The sequence below is a fragment of the Aedes aegypti genome, chromosome 1 (assembly GCF_002204515.2).
Source record: "Aedes aegypti strain LVP_AGWG chromosome 1, AaegL5.0 Primary Assembly, whole genome shotgun sequence".
Taxonomy (NCBI): Eukaryota; Metazoa; Arthropoda; class Insecta; order Diptera; family Culicidae; genus Aedes; species Aedes aegypti.
In genome coordinates this window covers 217,886,672-217,906,126 of record NC_035107.1, presented here as the reverse complement: position 1 = coordinate 217,906,126, position 19,455 = coordinate 217,886,672, and the positions used below count along the sequence as shown (strand labels likewise).

The 19,455-nt window shown below is 39.5% G+C and overlaps 2 protein-coding genes across 2 annotated transcripts; one reads left to right on the top strand and one right to left on the bottom strand.

Annotated features, from left to right (window-relative positions):
• Nucleotides 1-10,527: 10,527 nt before the first annotated feature.
• On the top strand, nucleotides 10,528-15,726 carry LOC5574058 (protein Aatf). Its single transcript, XM_001654988.2, has 3 exons — nucleotides 10,528-11,415; nucleotides 14,891-15,493; nucleotides 15,561-15,726. The coding sequence occupies exons 1-3, from the start codon at nucleotides 10,658-10,660 to the stop codon at nucleotides 15,676-15,678; spliced, it is 1,479 nt and encodes a 492-aa protein (XP_001655038.2). The 5' UTR covers nucleotides 10,528-10,657; the 3' UTR covers nucleotides 15,679-15,726.
• A 1,196-nt stretch (nucleotides 15,727-16,922) lies between these two features.
• On the bottom strand, nucleotides 16,923-17,974 carry LOC5574059 (TM2 domain-containing protein CG11103). The gene is made up of 2 exons (XM_001654989.2): nucleotides 17,292-17,974; nucleotides 16,923-17,234 (listed from the first exon to the last, which is right to left on the bottom strand). Exon 1 carries the CDS (start codon nucleotides 17,886-17,888, stop codon nucleotides 17,304-17,306), a length of 585 nt encoding a protein of 194 aa, XP_001655039.1. The 5' UTR covers nucleotides 17,889-17,974; the 3' UTR covers nucleotides 16,923-17,234; nucleotides 17,292-17,303.
• Nucleotides 17,975-19,455: the final 1,481 nt, after the last annotated feature.

The following is a 19,455-nucleotide window of genomic DNA, read 5'->3' as shown; positions in this document are numbered from 1 at the left end:
TGCCAAATAAACGTAAAGGGTAAAGATCTTTGCGTAGCTTCTGTTTATATTCCTCCAAGAGTTTCCATAAACCGCCGTCATCTCTGGAATGCAGTCTCCATGCTCTCATCCCCAGTTTTAATACTGGGTGATATGAACTCACATGGTACTGGATGGGGCGAATCTTATGACGATTGTAGAGCGGCTATTTTCTATGATTTATGCGACGATTTCAATTTGAACATTTTGAACACAGGTGAAGTGACACGTATTTCATCCGACGGCAAAGAAAGCCGCATTGACCTGTCTTTGGGTTCGAGTTCACTATCATTCGATTGCATGTGGAAGGTCATCGATGATCCCCATGGTAGTGATCACTTACCCATATTAACGTCCATCAGAAATAATTGTGAAAGGTCAGAACAGTCAATTCAGGTTCCTTTTGACCTCACTAGGAATATCGATTGGCAAAAATTTGCATCAGCGATAACTTTCGGAATCGAATCATTCAACTCTCTCCCACCGTTAGATGAGTATCGATTCCTAACAGAATTGATTTATAAAAGTGCATTAGAATCCCAAAAACAACGAGTTCCAAGTGCATCCTTCAAAAGACGACCAGCCACACCTGGTTGGGATGATGAATGCACTCAGTTGTATCGAGAAAAATCTAATGCTTTCAAAGCTTTTCGTAGATATGGTACCTCAGAACTTTATTTAGAGTACTCGAAGCTCGAAAAAAAGCTGAAGAATCTTATCAAAGCGAAGAAGCGTAGTTATTGGCGGCGTTTCGTTGATGGCCTCTCACGAGAAACTACAATGTCGACGCTTTGGAGAGTGGCTCGCAACATGCGAAACCGCTCATCTGCAAATGAGAGTGATGAATACTCCAACCGTTGGATATTCAACTTCGAAAAAAAGGTCTGTCCAGACTCAGTTCCAGCTCATCCGCCTCTCTGGGAAACTCCAAGAGACGATTCTTTGGACAGGCCATTCACTATGCTGGAATTTTCTATGGCTCTTCTTTCATCAAACAACTCCTCTCCGGGACGCGATATGATTAAGTTCAATCTCGCGTACACGAATTCTCTCTGATCTTGGAAGTTTTCTTAAAAACTACCTAAAGCAATAAAACAGTACTTTTCAGTGCTACAAAAACAGTACTTTTCAGTGCTAAAATTAAAAACGGTACTTTTCAGTGCTACTAAAACAGTACTTTTCAGTTCTATTTTTTCTACTATTGATCCCTTTACGATCCTTGTTTGGACCCGTGCCTTCGATTTTTCGTTGGACCCGTTGGCGAAAGCTAGCGGTGGTAATCCTTCTTGGACACCGTCTAGGGAAAAAACCTCTCGAAGGTCACGTCTTTTTTCGTTTATTAACTAAACATGGTATCAACAACAAACAAAAGGAAGGGTGAATCTCTGAATTCACAACTTCCTTCCAAAAAAGTGGGTTTTAAAACTGTCACTAAACGTGGCAAGAATGGAAGAAAGGACGTTTCCCCGGAATGCGAACTTTCTTCCAAGGGTGAAATGAATAATTGTATCGAAATGAGCAATCAGTTCGATGCTCTAGACAAATTTTCCGAACACCAAATCGAAGCAGCCTCTAGCCCAGGCTCTTTGATTCAAGTGAGGAAGCAAAGAGTGCCGCCTATCGTGGTCAGTTGTTCCGAATTTGGGGGATTTAGGCAGGAGATCTTGAACTCCATTAGGGGAATCAAGGTTTCCTTCCAAATCGCAAAGAAAGGAGACTGTCGCGTTTTGCCGGAAACTCTTAAAGATCGTGAACTTCTTCTCAAATATCTTGAAGAGAAGAAGCACAAATTTTTTACTTATGACGACAAAACTGAACGTTTGTTCAAAGTTGTCTTGAAAGGTCTCTCAAGTGACTATTAATCACCTGAAGAGATCAAAAATGGAATAAATGATTTACTTGGATTTTCCCCAGTCCAAGTAATCATTATGAAAAAGAGAACCCAATCTGGCATTGTTCGGAAAGGGCTTTCTCAAGAATTTTATTTAGTTCACTTTAACAAAAAAGAACTAAATAATATTAAAGCTTTAGAAAAAGCAAAACTTTTGTTTGATGTCCGTGTGACATGGGAACATTTCCAGAAACCTGGGGGAAATTACCAAAACCCCACTCAGTGCCGTCGGTGCCAAAAGTGGGGTCATGGTACAAAAAATTGTCGCATGGATGCTAAATGCATGATTTGCGGAGGTTCTTCTCACGCTAAGGACGTCTGTCCAGTGAAGGAAGATACCACCAAATTCATATGCTGTAATTGCGGGGCTAACCATAAGTCCAATTTTTGGAATTGTCCTTCACGCAAAAGGGTCATTGAGGCTCGTGCCAGGCAGATGAAAGATAATATCCGTTACGATAACGGTCGTTTCCGGAATTTGCCTGGTAGAGTATCGAACAATGCTCATTTTTCAGTTAACGATCGCTTGATCATGAATCATACCCATCAGGAAGATCATAATCATGCTCATTCACAAACTAATTTTAATCCGTCGGGTAGCCGTTCGAATCTTTCAATTTCGAATGTATCTACCCACGGTAAATCCTTTGCCGATATCGTAGCAGGAAATTTGAACTCCTCCCCTGTTCGATTCATGGGTACCCATTCTACTTGTTTCAAATCAAATGGAAAAAACCCTACCGCCACAGGTAACTCCGCTTCTTCGTCTACCGGAAATTCTAATGGGAAATCACATGACATGTCTGCCTCTGATTTTAATTTTCTAACTGAACAATTGAATCTAATGATTGATGCAATGTTCAAAGCCACCACTATGACTGAAGCAGTCCAAGTAGGTGTAAAATTTACAAATCAAATTGTTATTGGATTACGTTTTTCTAATGGATCCAAATAATAATTTAAATATTTTAAATTGGAATGCACGTTCTCTGAATGGTAAAGAGGACGAGTTGTTTAATTTTCTTACGGTTAATAACGTGCATATAGCAGTTATTACCGAAACGTATTTAAAACCTGCATCTAAACTCAAAAGAGATCCTAACTTTTTTGTTTATCGTAATGATCGACTTGATGGGGCATGTGGGGGAGTTGCAATCATCATTCATAGGCGTATAAAACATCAACTGTTTTCATCATTTGAAACTAAAGTTTTTGAAACTTTAGGTGTTTCTGTTGCAACACAGTTTGGTAAATATACTTTCATAGCTGCCTATTTGCCTTTTCAATGCTCTGGGCAGCAAGTTAATTTGCTCCAAACTGACTTACGTAAATTGACTCGCAATAAGTCAAAATTTTTTGTCATTGGTGACTTTAATGCCAAACATCGGTCATGGAATAATTCTCAAAGTAATTCCAACGGCAGAATTTTATTTGATGAGTGCTCTTCAGGATATTTCTCGATTCAATACCCTGATAGCCCCACATGTTTTTCCTCTTCTAGAAATCCATCTACGATTGATTTGGTCTTAACCGACTCTAGTCATCTTTGTAGCCAACTGATTACTCATGCTGATTTTGATTCTGATCATGTCCCTGTTACATTTCAAATATCCCAAGAAGCGATTCTCAATCCTATCAGCTCCACTTTCAATTATTTACGAGCCGACTGGAATATATATAAAACGTATGTTGACTCTAATCTTGATGTTAACATTTCTTTAGAAACTAAACTTGATATTGACAATGCTCTTGAAACTTTAACAAATTCCATTGTTGAAGCCCGGAGCATTGCAATTCCAAAATGTGAAGTAAAATTTGAATCCGTGATTATAGACGATGATCTTAAACTCTTGATCCGTCTTAAAAACGTGAGGAGAAGGCAATTTCAACGCACTCGCGATCCTGCTATGAAAATTATATGGCAGGATTTGCAGAAAGAAATCAAGAAACGTTTTGCTCAATTAAGAAACAAAAATTTTGAAAATAAAATTTCTCAATTGGACCCTGGCTCTAAGCCCTTTTGGAAATTATCTAAAATCTTGAAAAAACCTCAGAAGCCAATACCGGCATTGAAAGAGGAAAACAAATTATTACTAACTAATTGCGAAAAAGCTCAAAAACTTGCTATGCAGTTTGAAAGTGCGCACAATTTTAATTTAGGACTTACTAGTCCAATTGAAAATGAAGTTACTCAGGAGTTCGAAAATATTCTCAATCAAGAGAACGTTTTCGAAAATGCCTGGGAGACTGATTTGGAAGAAATGAGAACTATTATTAAAAAATTCAAAAACATGAAAGCTCCTGGCGATGATGGAATTTTTTACATCCTCATCAAGAAACTTCCAGAAAGTAGCTTATCATTTTTAGTTGATATATTTAACAAATGTTTTCAATTAGCATATTTTCCTGACAAATGGAAAAATGCTAAGGTTGTTCCAATTTTAAAACCAGACAAAAATCCTGCAGAAGCTTCTAGCTATCGTCCAATCAGTTTGCTTTCCTCCATCAGTAAACTTTTTGAAAAGGTTATTTTGAACAGAATGATGGCCCACATCAACGAAAATTCAATTTTTGCCAATGAACAGTTCGGATTCCGCCATGGACATTCGACCACTCATCAACTTTTACGTGTAACAAATTTGATCCGTTCCAACAAATCTGAAGGCTATTCTACTGGTCTTGCTCTTCTAGACATAGAAAAAGCATTCGACAGTGTTTGGCATGAAGGTTTGATTGTAAAATTAAAAAACTTTAATTTTCCAACATACATTGTTAGAATAATTCAAAGTTATCTGTCAAATCGTACACTTCAGGTTAATTATCAGAACTCCAGATCTGAAAGACTTCCTGTAAGAGCTGGTGTTCCTCAAGGCAGCATTTTGGGACCAATATTATACAATATTTTCACATCTGACTTACCTGAGCTACCTCAGGGATGTCAAAAATCTTTGTTTGCGGATGACACAGGCCTCTCCGCCAAAGGTCGAAGCCTGCGTGTCATCTGTAGTCGATTGCAAAAAAGTTTGGATATTTTTTCTTCATACTTGCAAAAATGGAAGATTTCTCCTAATGCTTCCAAAACTCAACTAATAATATTCCCACATAAACCAAAAGCTCTTTATTTGAAACCTTCAAGTAGACATGTTGTCACGATGAGAGGGGTTCCAATAAATTGGTCAGATGAAGTTAAGTATCTAGGGCTCATGCTAGATAAGAATTTAACTTTCAAAAATCACATTGAGGGCATTCAAGGCAAATGTAGTAAATATGTAAAATGTATCTACCCCCTTATTAATAGAAAATCAAAACTTTGTCTTAAGAACAAGCTTTTGATATTCAAACAAATTTTCAGGCCAGCCATGTTGTATGCTGTACCAATATGGACTAGCTGTTGTAATACCAGGAAGAAAGCTCTGCAGAGAATTCAAAATAAAATTTTGAAAATGATTCTGCGGCTTCCTCCCTGGTATAGTACCAATAAGTTACATAGAATATCCAATGTTGAAACATTGGAACAAATGTCAAATAAAATAATCAATAATTTCAGGCAAAAATCGTTACAATCTTCTATTGCCACGATTAATGTGTTATATGTTTAGGTTAAGTTAGGTTAAGTATATTAAAAACTTTTTTTTTTCTCTTATAAGCAGGTGAAATCAACTCACCTGTAAAAAAATCTGAACTGCTACGGCTAATGAAATGTAATATGTTGTTAACAAAATGTTAATAAAATCTTAGATTTGTGTTACCAAATTAGGATGATAGTGTTGTCTAATAACACAGAACACCTAGATATAAGAAATAATGAATGTAATGTTTGGAATGATACTAATAAAGAAATAAAAAAAAAAAAAAAAAAATTAAGTTCAATCTTCTTAAAAATCTCCCCGATATCGCTAAAAGACGGTTGCTTGACCTGTTCAACTCATTCATGGAGCACAACATTGTGCCACCTGAATGGAGACAAGCCAAAGTAATTGCTATTCAAAAGCCTGGGAAACCAGCGTCTGATCACAATTCATACCGCCCGATCGCTATGTTATCATGTTTAAGGAAATTGTTAGAAAAAATGATCCTATCCCGACTCGATCACTGGGTCGAATCAAACAATATGCTTTCCAATACTCAATTTGGCTTTCGCAAGGGTAAAGGAACAAACGATTGTCTAGCGTTGCTTTCATCAGATATTCAATTAGCCTTTGCCGACAAGGAGCAACTGGCTTCAGTTTTTCTGGATATTAAGGGCGCATTTGATTCAGTTTCCATAGAAATATTGTCAGAAAACCTGCACAATAGTGGCCTACCTGGACTATTGAATAATTTCTTGTACAATTTGTTGTCAGAAAAGCACATGAGCTTCACTCTCGGCCAACTGACAACTTCCAGAATTAGCTATATGGGCCTTCCCCAAGGCTCATGTCTAAATCCCTTGCTTTATAATTTTTATGTTAAAGATATTGACAACTGTTTGGAAGAACCATGCACGCTTAGACAACTTGCAGATGATGCTGTGGTCTCTATGAAGGGCCCACGAGCGGAAATCTTGCAAAGACCACTGCAAAATTCCCTTGATAATCTATCCACTTGGGCTAGCAATTTAGGGATCGAGTTTGCGCCGCAAAAAACTCAACTGGTTGTATTTTCAAGAAAGCGGAATCCAGCCCAACTAAAGCTTAAGCTTTTGGGAACAGACATCGACCAGTCTTTGACTTCAAAATACCTTGGGGTCTGGTTTGATTCTAAAGGCACTTGGCGAACTCATATTAGGTATTTAATGCAAAAATGCCAACAAAGGATCAATTTCTTTCGAACAATTACCGGAACATGGTGGGGTGCTCATCCGGAAGACCTCATAAAACTCTATAAAACAACCATTCTCTCTGTTCTAGAGTATGGCTCTTTCTGTTTTCTCTCAGCAGCAAACTGCCACCTGAACAAATTGGAACGAATTCAATATCGTTGTTTGCGTATCGCCTTAGGGTGTATGCACTCAACACATAATGCGAGCCTGGAGGTACTGGCAGGGGTTTTACCGCTACAGAACCGATTCTGGGAGCTCTCGCTAAGAATACTTATTAAGTGTGGAGTGAGCAACACACTCGTCATTGAAAACTTCGAAGAATTGCTCAAACTGAATACTCAGTCAAAATTCATGAGAGTTTATCTCTACTACATGTCATCTGACATAAGTCTTTCATGTTATAACCCTCCACGTGTACGCTTCACCAATGACAGTTCCTCTGTTGAATACGATCTGTCCATGAAACAAGCTGTTCATGGAATTCCAGATCAACTTCGATGTTTAACTATTCCACGTATTTTTAACGCAAAGTACCAAAATGTCGATTCCTACAGGAGATATTTCACAGACGGGTCCCGTATCAATGGCTCCACTGGCTTCGGTGTCTTCAATGAAAACTCTTCCGCCTTCCGAAAACTTCAGGAACCTTGCACGGTTTACGTTGCTGAGCTGGCAGCAATCAACTTCGCTTTGGGGATGATCTCAAACATGCCCGCAGACCACTTCTTCATCTTCTCGGATAGCCTCAGTTCTATTGAGGCACTCCGATCGATGAAACCTGTAAAGCATGCATCTTACTTTCTTAAAAAAATAAGAGAGCAGATGTGTGCACTGGTCGAAAGATCATATAAGATTTTGTAAACTGTTTGCCTTACAATGGATTTGGCAAAATATGTACAATATATGCGCAGTTTGACAAACAGTCTCCGAAAACATTTGTTCGAGAAAATCGCCATTTTTATATGGTTACATAACTTAACCGCCTATTCCCCACATTGTTATTTGTCCATTTACTGTTTCCCAGATTGTAAAAACAGTTCGCGGTATTGTTAGTTTATTGTTGCTTTGGGTGTTATACGGTACTGTTTAGATATTGTTGTGAGTGGTTGTGGATAGTTCGGGTAAAAGTGAAATGCAATAAAGTGGTTCCAGTTTATGCGGGTAGGCATTGAGTAAATGGAATACCAAGTGTGCATAGGTACAATCCAGTTTCATTAACCTAAAATAAACAAGCATTATTACAAACAACAAAATATGAAAAGAATACAACATCTGAAGTATTTTTAGTTTTGGTCTCCTGGATACACGAATGAAAATGTTTGTTTTACGATAATATGAAAATTTGCTCAATTCCAAAGATTGCTATGATCCAACTATAAAATATTATAGTGTCAGAGGCAAGAAATGTCAGAGAGGGGTGTTTCAAAATTTATGGCATGCTAGCGTAAAAAGCTGGATGGTCGCAATTTACGATTTCCTTCGCTTGTCTGGTATAAAAGTTTAATTCCCTTGTGTTCTCTTCTCCAGTTTTTTTTTTCTCTGTGTTTTGTCCCCTTTATGTTGGATTGAGGATCCTGGCCATCCGGCAGACGAATACCGGCAAGAAATTGGTACCAACGCCATTACACGTTACCACGAGTTACCACTATATACCTCCCGGATGAGCTGCAGAAAACCCTAAACCCAATCCTCACCATGTCCTTCCTTCCAAAAATTGTGACCATTAACCTCGAGTTGCCACGAGTACCCTGGCTCCATCCCATACTAATTTTGGTATGAAAAAGTGAATTATTTGTAAATAATACAAAAAATGGATTTCGGCTCCGTAAAGCGTTAAACGCGATTGAGCCTCAAATAAATGAACTAGTTAAAAAAAAGGGTCTATTCACAAATTTCAGAATGCCAAAAATGGTCATTTTCGACACCCACCCACCCCCTTGTAACGCTTTTTGTATGAACATTTTACAATGAGCCGTAACAGCACGAGGACACCCACCCACCCCCTTCGGCGTTATGAAATTTGTGAATGGGCCCTAACAGTCCAGTATTTGGTTTAAATACCACAAATCACCATACACGAATAATTATACATACATTATTCCTTTCCATTAGAATGTTATGGTTAAATGGTTTGTAAACTGTTTGCCTTACAATGGATTTGGCAAAATATGTACAATATATGCGCAGTTTGACAAACAGTCTCCGAAAACATTTGTTCGAGAAAATCGCCATTTTTATATGGTTACATAACTTAACCGCCTATTCCCCACATTGTTATTTGTCCATTTACTGTTTCCCAGATTGTAAAAACAGTTCGCGGTATTGTTAGTTTATTGTTGCTTTGGGTGTTATACGGTACTGTTTAGATATTGTTGTGAGTGGTTGTGGATAGTTCGGGTAAAAGTGAAATGCAATAATGTGGTTCCAGTTTATGCGGGTAGGCATTGAGTAAATGGAATACCAAGTGTGCATTTTATGGCATTTTATTTTATTCTTTCCAACCAGTGCTATATGGGGATCTGCACTGTTTTGATTGTGTATGGGATTTTGACGTTTACTGGCCTTGTTGTTTACAAATTTTATGTAAGAGGGAAAGAGAGAGGAAGATTTTTGTGCAGTGACCCATTGCATTTCATGGAATATCTTGCATAAAGACCGGTTTGCTACTGACAAGAAAAAGAATCGCTTATCTCGATGCGTGGAAAATTTCTCCCAAGAAATGGTCAAGAAAATCACTTTTTTCTGATCGCAGTACGCAGTTGAGAAGAAATGTCATTTCAAAGGGGGCTCTCTGTAGGAAATTTCTTTACCCTTTCACTCAAGGAATTTCTTTACTTTTCTTGAGCGAAACAGCATGAGCATACTTAAGCTATCAGTACACACTTTGCCAAATGTGCAAATATTTGCCAAATTTATTTGTCATATGTGTACAATAGAAATAATAAACCATAGAAGAATAATGTCGCTGGTGTTCCCTTTGTTCTCGCTCAGAAACATGTTGGGTACATAAGTGTCAAACAGCATACATTTTTGCGTTGACATTTATAGCCCCGCCTATCTCCGCCAGCAAAAGATGTTTCTACTGCGACGCCAGCGACATTCTTCTTCTACACGGGAAAAAATTCTGTAGTAAAAATAACTATTTTAGCTGACTACGCCCATTCTTAAAACTACCATGCATATTCAGACCAATTTACTATGTTTACGGTACACCCCACCGCATAACTGGTACATTTGACAGAAATAATTTACAACAATCTGATTCCAACTACAGACATGGTAAAATCAAGCGCATTTCTGGTCTGCTGAAAATTGCCGGTGCGAGCGCTTGAGTTAACCCCCTAAAATGGTAGTTTTTACCACACAATTTTTTTTGCGTGTTCTATTATGTGTACTGACCAAATATATTTGCACAAACATTGCTGTGCAAATATTTGTCTAACTTTGTAATAGCCAATACTTGAAGATATGAGGAAATATATATTGTAAAAGTATGCCAAAACAAGTTTTATTTGGTCAACTTTGCAACTCCGTTCAGTTCTCGAGAGGCAAACATGGACAAATAAGAGTTTGTCAAATGTTTGTCTACCGTGTACTGACCTATGGCAAACAATAGGCAAACGGCAAACGTTAGGCAAACGTCTGAAACGTCAAATAGCCAAATATTTGCACACTTGACAAAGTGTGTACTGATAGCTTTAGCTTAAGATATTAAACATTTTTTCCGTGCATCTTCAAAATCCCTTCAGCAACATCTTGACGAATTGTCAACCTGCTAATGTTACGAAAGCACAAACAAAAGAAAAGGGCAAATAACGCAAGTGAAAACGTCAAAAGTTCACAAAAACATCAACATGTGCAACATTTTTGGCTAATCGTCCTACTCGCAAACTCCGTTACAATCTGTTTTATTTTAAAGTGGTTTATTGAAGAGTGAATAATAAAAAATGTTACCGTTAAAAGTTAAGCCCGGACGGCGCACCGCCCCGAAAACCATTTCGGAAAAGATCCACGAGCAATTTGTGCCGAAATCGGCCCTTGCGGGAGCTTCTCAATCGGATGACGACGAAGATGACACCCGGCCGCGATTCAGCGAATTCGACGAGAACGACGAGGAATTGGAGCGTGCTGCCGGTGGCCGGCTCAGCGACTTCCGGAAGCAGAACATCCGTTATCTGGATGCAGTGGATCGGAAATACCAGGGTCAGGTTTCCTCACGAAACGATATCTTTGAGGGGAGTGACGAAGGCGAAGAGGGGGAATCCGGTGAAGGAAGCGAGGAAAGTGAAGATGATTACCAAGCGGGGGCCTTTGTGAGGCTGAAACCTCCGGCCACCGGAAGTTCCGATGTTGAGGAAGAGGATGAAGAGGAATATGAGGACGAGGAAGATGGAACCGATGATGACTACGACGAAGAGGACGAAGACAACGATTATTCCCTGGGTGACTTTCTAGGAACCAACAGGACCGAATCGCAAAAGCTTCTCCAGGACGAAAACCGTCAGGAATCGGTTCAGAAGGGAATATGCGTTCAGAACCAGCTGAAAATGTGGGAACGGCTGCTGGAGATGCGAATCAAAATGCAGAGCAGTCTGATTACGGCCAATTCCTTTCCGCATGCCCACCGGTTTAGGGATTTATGCCAGGACGCGAAATTCCAAGAAGCGACCGATAAAGTCACCTCAACAGTGGAATCCACTCTCAGGTAAGACAATCTACGTGATATGGATTTTTTACTCTTTTTTGTGCTGCTAATGACAGGACTAATAGCAAGGTTTACAGTTAGCAATCATTGAAAATTGTTATTTACTAGTTCTCCAATAAGTAGTTTTCATTTTGTGACTTCCTTGACCCGATAAAAATGTTAAGGCTGGTTATCGTAAGATTAATAAATACAATTACAATTACAAGTCTCTTTTTTAGAGACTTGATCTTTGTTGCCGGCCCTTTCTTTCAGTTTCCATTACCTACCTCCCCACTGAAAAATTACTTCCCACCTTAGTTTTACAAGAGTTCTTCCACAGTTATAAAATAAGAGTTTAGTCAGAGCCAAAGTTGTCATTTTTGCTTTTGTTCACCACTGGACTATCGCATACGTTTTTCGGCTGCATAATTGAATGAATACTGTTTATAACTCGCAGTTATAAAATCATTCACTGCATACCACTGAAAATGAGTTCAATTGGAGATGATCATGCACACCGGTTTGCTTCGGATATCTGACTCCACAAGGAAGTGGCTTGATCATTAACGGGGTTGATCATCTTGCAATATATCAAACTTCATGATTTACCATACCAATTTCGAAGACAAACGGTTCGAGTGATTTCAAATGATTTGGTCCTAGGCCAGCATTGGACTGGCCCTTAAACAAAAAAGTTGTAAAACTCAACGGGGCACCCCCTAGATATGAGCCTTAGGGTAAGAAAAACGCTCTCTCAAAATTTCAACTCAATTGGTTGCTCCACCAGCTGGCGCATTCGATTTGAAGTTTGTAGGGGAATGTGGGGCAAGATGAGCACCCGGGGCAAGATGGGCACCCCTAGTTTGTGTAGTTCCTACCGATTTTTTTTTCAATACATTATTTGGGGTTCTGATGAATATCATTAAATTGATATGATGGCCATAAATTTCAGCTGAAAAATCAACAGCACAACGTAAATATTGTCCAAAATACATAGAAGTCCAAAAATTTACCTTTTCATATAAGATTTGTTCATTTAAAAGTGATATTTTTGTTGCGTAAATAAATTAATTCATACGTTTTTGGCCGTATAGTTGTAGAATAATCTTCTGTAGATAATCAGGAGCAAAACTTTTTATCAAATTTAAAAAATATTTCAATTGTTTTGATTATATTAATAAATTTACACCCTTGGGGCAAGATGAGCACCATGTTCAAAATTAAGTAAAAGTGTGAAATTATAGAACCAAATTTAGCTGTGAGCTTGACTTACGGTATCTTCTTTGCACAAAACAATTTTCTAAAAAATATACAAACAAACAACAAATTTAATCGTTTTTTAAGTAAAATCTTAGCAATTTATGAAAAGTTATTTATTTTCTGATAAAAGTTTTAAAAACTAAGCTAGTTGAAGATAAATATTATCAGATATTAAAGATAATATCTTGGGATATTGCAAGCATTGAAAAATAATAGTTTTCTTTATTAAATTGCATCTTTTTATGGGGGTGCCCATCTTGCCCCGCAGTTTTTTTGATCGATGATAAAAAAGCTATTTTTTAAAGTGTTATTTGGAAAACTATTTATCACTTTTTAAAACCTTTAATGGTTGGAGGTCAAAGTAATAATGTAAAAGATAAGGATGGTTACCGCCGCCTGGAGGAGACGGAGTGCGATGAGATGGAACAGCTGTGCCGGTCTCAGGAAACGCGTAGGTTCTATCAGAAGCTCAACGCATCCCGCAACGGCTTCGTGCCGCGAGCCGAGATGTGCAGGGATAAGGATGGGAGCATTCTGACGGACGAGCGTGAGGTGATCGAAAGGTGGAAGCAGCACTTCGACGAGCACCTGAATGGTGCTGAGAGCACAGGCAATGAAGGACGGGACAACGGAGGAAATGCCTTCGTCAGTACTGCGGAAGATGGAAACCAACCAGCCCCCACTTTGAGGGAGGTTAAGGATGCCATTCACCAGCTCAAGAACAATAAATCTGCTGGTAAGGATGGTATCGGAGCTGAACTCATAAAGATGGGTCCGGAAAGGCTGGCCATTTGTCTGCACCGGCTGATAGGCACAATCTGGGAAACAGAACAGCTACCGGAGGAGTGGAAGGAAGGGGTAATCTGCCCCATCTACAAGAAAGGCGACAAGTTAGATTGTGAGAACTTTCGAGCGATCACCATTCTAAATGCGGCCTACAAAGTATTATCCCAGATCATCTTCCGTCGTCTGTCACCTGTAGTAAACGAGTTCGTGGGAAGTTATCAAGCCGGCTTCGTTGACGGCCGATCGACAACGGATCAGATCTTTACTGTACGGCAAATCCTCCAAAAATGCCGTGAATACCAGGTCCCAACGCATCACCTTTTCATCGATTTCAAGGCGGCATACGACAGTATCGACCGCGTAGAGCTATGGAAAATCATGGACGAGAACAGCTTTCCCGGGAAGCTCACGAGACTGATAAGAGCGACGATGGAAGGTGTGCAAAATTGTGTGAAGGTTTCAGGCGAACACTCCAGTTCGTTTGGATCCCACCGTGGACTACGACAAGGTGATGGACTTTCGTGCCTGTTGTTCAATATTGCGCTAGAAGGTGTTAGGCTTAGATCAGCATTTCGTACAGTCAATTATATGCATGCGACATGTGCCTCAGCTCGCCCAGCGTCATAGGTGGCTATGATGCGCTTAGTGGCTACCTCCAAGCTATGTTGAAGAAATACAAGCAGTATTGCATGGTATACTTCAGATGGTTAAAACACCAACTATGTTAATTTTGATCGTGGTACAATCTTCTACAATATTCTTCGCCATTACATCAAGTAGTGTTTTTGATATTCTGGGTCCAATTGAACGCGATCATCAATTTTCCTGAACCAAACAGTAGATGATGTGCTGTTGCTCATATGTTTGAGCTGAAAATCCCATATTAACTTCAATTCAAATGCGCCAGCTCATGGAACGACCGAATGAGCTGAATTTTTCAGAAAGGCTTCCTCTAACCCCAAGAAATAATCCTGGGGGGTGTCCCGTGGAATCATACAACTTTATTTTTCTACCATACTGAGCTGGGCCAGTCTAGCCAGCATGTTCCGAATATCTGATTCCCTAAGAAAAGTGGCCACATTGTCGATTTTTTCGATAATAAATCTACTAGCTGTTTTGCGGAATACCTATAAGTGCAGTACCCGAATTTAGTACTTTACCATTTAATTGCACTAGAGTTCTGAACTCTAGTGGAATTAAATGGTATAGTATTAAATTCGGGTTTTAATTGAATTTTTCGATAACTTAACTACATTCTGGTGTACTCAGGACAGGATACAACCACGAATCGATGTTGCATAATTCGATATGGGCTCATGGAATCATACCAAAATTAATTGTTTCTATGATGGTCTCTTCAAAAAGCTTGTCAATGAATTGCTGATCCTAACTCGATATTTACAAGACTTGATAGTCCTTCATTCGAACTATCGCATACTCTTACTTCCAGGAACCTTTTGGAATTGCAAGAGATTCTGGTGGATCGCTTTCCAGAATCCAAAAACCTGCTCCCATCCGGTTCGAAGCGAAAGTTGAAAACGGAATCGAAGTCCGGTGGAAAAGGCAAACTTCCTCGATTGGACGATTTCGAATCATACATTAAGGATTCGTACGGCAGCTACACGCCGTACCGCAATGAGGTGCTACAGAAGTGGCACGACAGGACAAAAGTGGCTTCCAGTAGCGCCAAAACTGCTAACCTATCGTCCCTGAGCATAGTCAAGAAAATAGAGAACGCCCTCCTCTCGAAAGATGAAGCGATTCGGAAAACGCAGCTCTACCGAGGTGGTTACAAACTGTTTGAGGGACCTATCCAATCCCCGACCAAGGAACAAACCGTGGAAAACACCTCAGATCCTCAGCAAATCTACGATGGCGAGATCTACGACGATTCCGATTTTTATCATGCTTTGCTGCGAGAGCTGATTGAGTACAAATCGAATACCGCGGAAAATCCCCAGGAGATCAGCGCCAAGCTGGCCGAGCTGCAAAAGCTGCGCAACAAGATGAAGAAGCAGGTGGACACCCGAGCCTCCAAGGGACGCAAAATTCGGTACAAACAGACAATGGTATGTTAGCTCAGATAAAACATCCGATTTATATTCTGTTTTCTTTTCTAGGTACGTTGTGCACAAGAAGCTGGTAAATTTTACCGCTCCTGATGATACCCACCAGTGGACGGAAGAGGCCAAGAATGAGCTGTTCAGTTCGCTTTTCGGTGGAACGGCCAATGATTGATGTACATTTTGAAGTGAATATATTTCAGTTATCACCGGTTGTCCTTAATGTATTTCTTTTACACTACTCAAAATGTTGGACAATTCCCATGAAGCCTGCATTGAGCTCTCGCCGAGCGGTGTCACGAACACGTGCGCAAATTTGCTGGTTGAAAATACTGCCGTTTGATTTTGCTGGGAACAGCTGATCTTTGTTTATATTTTCAACCAGCAATCTTTAAGTAGTGTTGGTGACATGTAACGTGTATGTACACGGACGTAGAAACCACTATTAGCGCACTGTCACGAATGACCTTCCCTTGCTCCGGCAAGCTTTCGCAATTTCGCTAGCTCCCATTAGTTGGATTCGAATGCCTAAATGGTCTGTAAAACCTATAACTAAACAAAGTGTTATGAATTATTACATCGTTGAGAGACGACTACCTCAGCTCATAGAAAAACTATTTTCGTCAATTCAAATGGTGCTTCCTATGGTCCTGCGGGTACACATACTATTGATTCCGCCGCTTCGCCAACGAAAAATCGTAAGTATTGAGTTGGTTTATACTTTTTAGAGACCTAAACTGCCGTGAATCGCAAGTCAGTCCCATCTGAATTTTCGTCAAAATTGAGTTCAGTTTTCAACATATCTTCCAATGCTCTTTCAGTTGCATTAATAAAATAGTATGATTCGTTCGGAAAAATTAAAAAAAAAACAGCAAGTCAAATTGTCCCATAATGAAAAGTAATCGCATATCAGTCGCACTACAGATCTCCGCACCGTGTAACACGAAAATGAAATTAGTTTTGATCATCTTTATATTTTTCTCGGAAAGAAAGCAAGCAAGTTGTAAAAAGTTGAAACTGCCCATAAATGCATGTCAGTTCCATGTTTGCTGGATTTCCTATTCACATGGGACAGTTATGCGTTTATGGACAGTAAAGCTACCTATCAAAATTGCCGATTGCACGGCGACGTCATCAGAAAATCGCTCTCTTCCCCTCCTTCGGACAATTTGAAAACAATGGTGCCAGTACCATGTTATAGAATTATCGTATTCACGGCAGAAACTACCGACTTCTTTGTTAAGCGAACTTTATTTAAAGCACATTTTTACATTGTGCAAGTTTAGGTGACTTCTGTAAAAAATGTCCATCGAAGTTCTCATTTTTTTTTAAATCCATCCAGAAATTACTGTGGCGCCTCCTGTAGGATGCCGCCCTGATCGGGACCAGTCAGGCTTTCTTTACAATAAAAGACAAATATTTAATTACTAGAATGATTTATAAATATCAGCTCAGTAGCTGAATTCCGGCGAACAATTTCTTCGAAGAGAAGAAGTTTACTTCCATTACTCACCAGCAAGAAAATTTGCATTTCTTCGAAGAAAATACGCGCTGGAATTCGCCTACAGGACTACGTTATTTAATAATTAAGTTTTTATCATAATCATATATGTACATGCTCACATTGTACTAGAACCAAAAGCAACGGCGGTTTATGAACGGTACCTCGAACGAAATTCAGTCTGAGAATGCGTTGCAGTTAGGTCAAGCAAATTAACACTCTTTGGGAACCTACAACATGAATGAAATTGTCATTGGCAATGCATATTTCAAAAGGATAACTCTTACCTCCCAACCCGCCTAGACCTTATTGTTCCAGTTGCTTCCGTCCTCCGGGAGCAGATTATTTGTTATCAGCAGCACAATATCCACTATCCACCAAATGCCGATGCCCCCAAGGGTCAAAAGCTTCCCGACAGCCGTTCCGGTTTGACCCAGACAAAACCGATCCATGCCCAGGAATCCCAGCAGTATGCTGTACAGCAACGTGGTCACAAAGTAGTGATCCGTATACTTGACGCACGGGAACCCATCCCGCATGAATTCTCTCGGTCCGAAGCATTCAATGTTCTCGAACACAACGCACCGCACTTTGGTCGTTTCGACATCATCGTAGTGGACGCCTCCGAACTTGACGCAACCGTGCCCAAGTTCTTCCTTGGCCGTACGGTTTCCTTTGTGGTCCAGCGGCTCGTCGCAATCCATGAACTCGAGCGGCAGGAACGAACACTTGACCAGTGGCCCAAGCGGATGGAATTCGTGCGGCTGCTGATTGACCGTAGAGGACGACGACGATGGACTATCCTTATTGTCCTTGGTGATCTGGGCCGTCTCGACGATGAGGATGCTGGTCAGCAGCAGCAGGAAGAGGCGATTTTTAATCATTTTATTGCGGACGGGAACGGGAATTGCGCGGAACAGTCGAATAACGCGGATTGTTTTGGTATTTTTATTTACAAACAGTACACTCTAAATTTGAATCGCATCATTGGCTGTCATTCTGGTACGGAACCCCTTCAGAAACTTTTGTTTGTATATAACGAAATACAGTGGCATACCCAGTTTAAGGCTTGTTTAGGGGTATTGCGCTCAGCAAGATAAATCCAAGTAATGCGATCATCTGGAAATGTTGATATACCGTCGTAGTGATAATAAAAATCACCAAATGTTTCAGATTTAGCAAATTTGAAACATGTGCGTCCATGAAGAACGAAAAAATCCAATCCTACTTGAATTTTGACGTTGCGTTTGAATTGCGCGCATATCTTCTGCGCGTTACCGCCGCCGCTGGATGTGGATTTAAAATGAGCGCCGCAATATCAAGTTTCTTACATAAATATTATGATTCTTCTATTCTTCTTGGCATTAACGTCCGCACTGGGACAGAGCCTACTTCTCAGCTTAGTGTTCTTATGAGCACTGCCACAGTTAATAACTGAGAGCTTTCTATGCCAAAGTTGCCATTTTCGCATACGTACAGTATTGGCCAAAACATTTGCAACTTTTTCGATTTTCCATACAAAATGACCAACTTTGGTAAGCTAGATCTCAGTTATTTATGGACCGATTCGAATGAACATCATATATAACTTGAATTTTATCATATATTTTTGAATATTTTTTTCAATCACGAGTTTCTAAGTAATAACGGTTTAACTAAAGTGTAATTTTCGACGAGAAATTCAAAACTATTTATCTCAAAATCTGATAGCCCTACACAAAAACTATCTTCAGCAAACCTGTTCATCTCGTTAAAATCTACAACTGCTGAAGATACCATGAAGGTATTCCCTCAATTTCTTTAGTTAAGTCAATTATTAAAAATCGTCAAAAAATTCACTTTAGTCAAACCCTTACTGCTTTTGAACTTGTTATTGAAAAAATCTCTCAAAAATATATGTATACATTCAAGTTCTACCAAAATTTCATTCAAATCGTTCCATAAATGACTGAGTTATAGCTTACCAAAGTTGGTCATTTTGCATAGAAAATCGAAAAAGTTGCAAATGTTTGTCCAATACTGTATATCGATGATACTCTATGCCCAGGGAAGTCAAGGAAATTTCCATTACGAAAAGATCCTGGACCGACCGGAAATTGAACCCAGATACCTTCAGCATGGCTTTGCTTTGTAGCCGTGGACTCTAACCACTCGGCTAAGGAAGGCCCCCAACAACTTACTTGATCTGTATGGACGGAGGAATGAAAGACGAGACCGCTCTATACACTTACCAATGTGGTTTATTAAACAGTCGAAATACAAAAGAGGCTTAGTCTAAATTGTGCAGGCCTTATATAGGAGTAGGACTGGATATCATTTGAATAAAGCAAGATAATTGTTTATAATTCAGATAGGAGATAGGAGACACTGACATCTATAGTTAATTTCTATTTGCTATAATTATGGAATCTAAATGGAGCGATTTAATATATTTCATCCTCCCACTTTTAA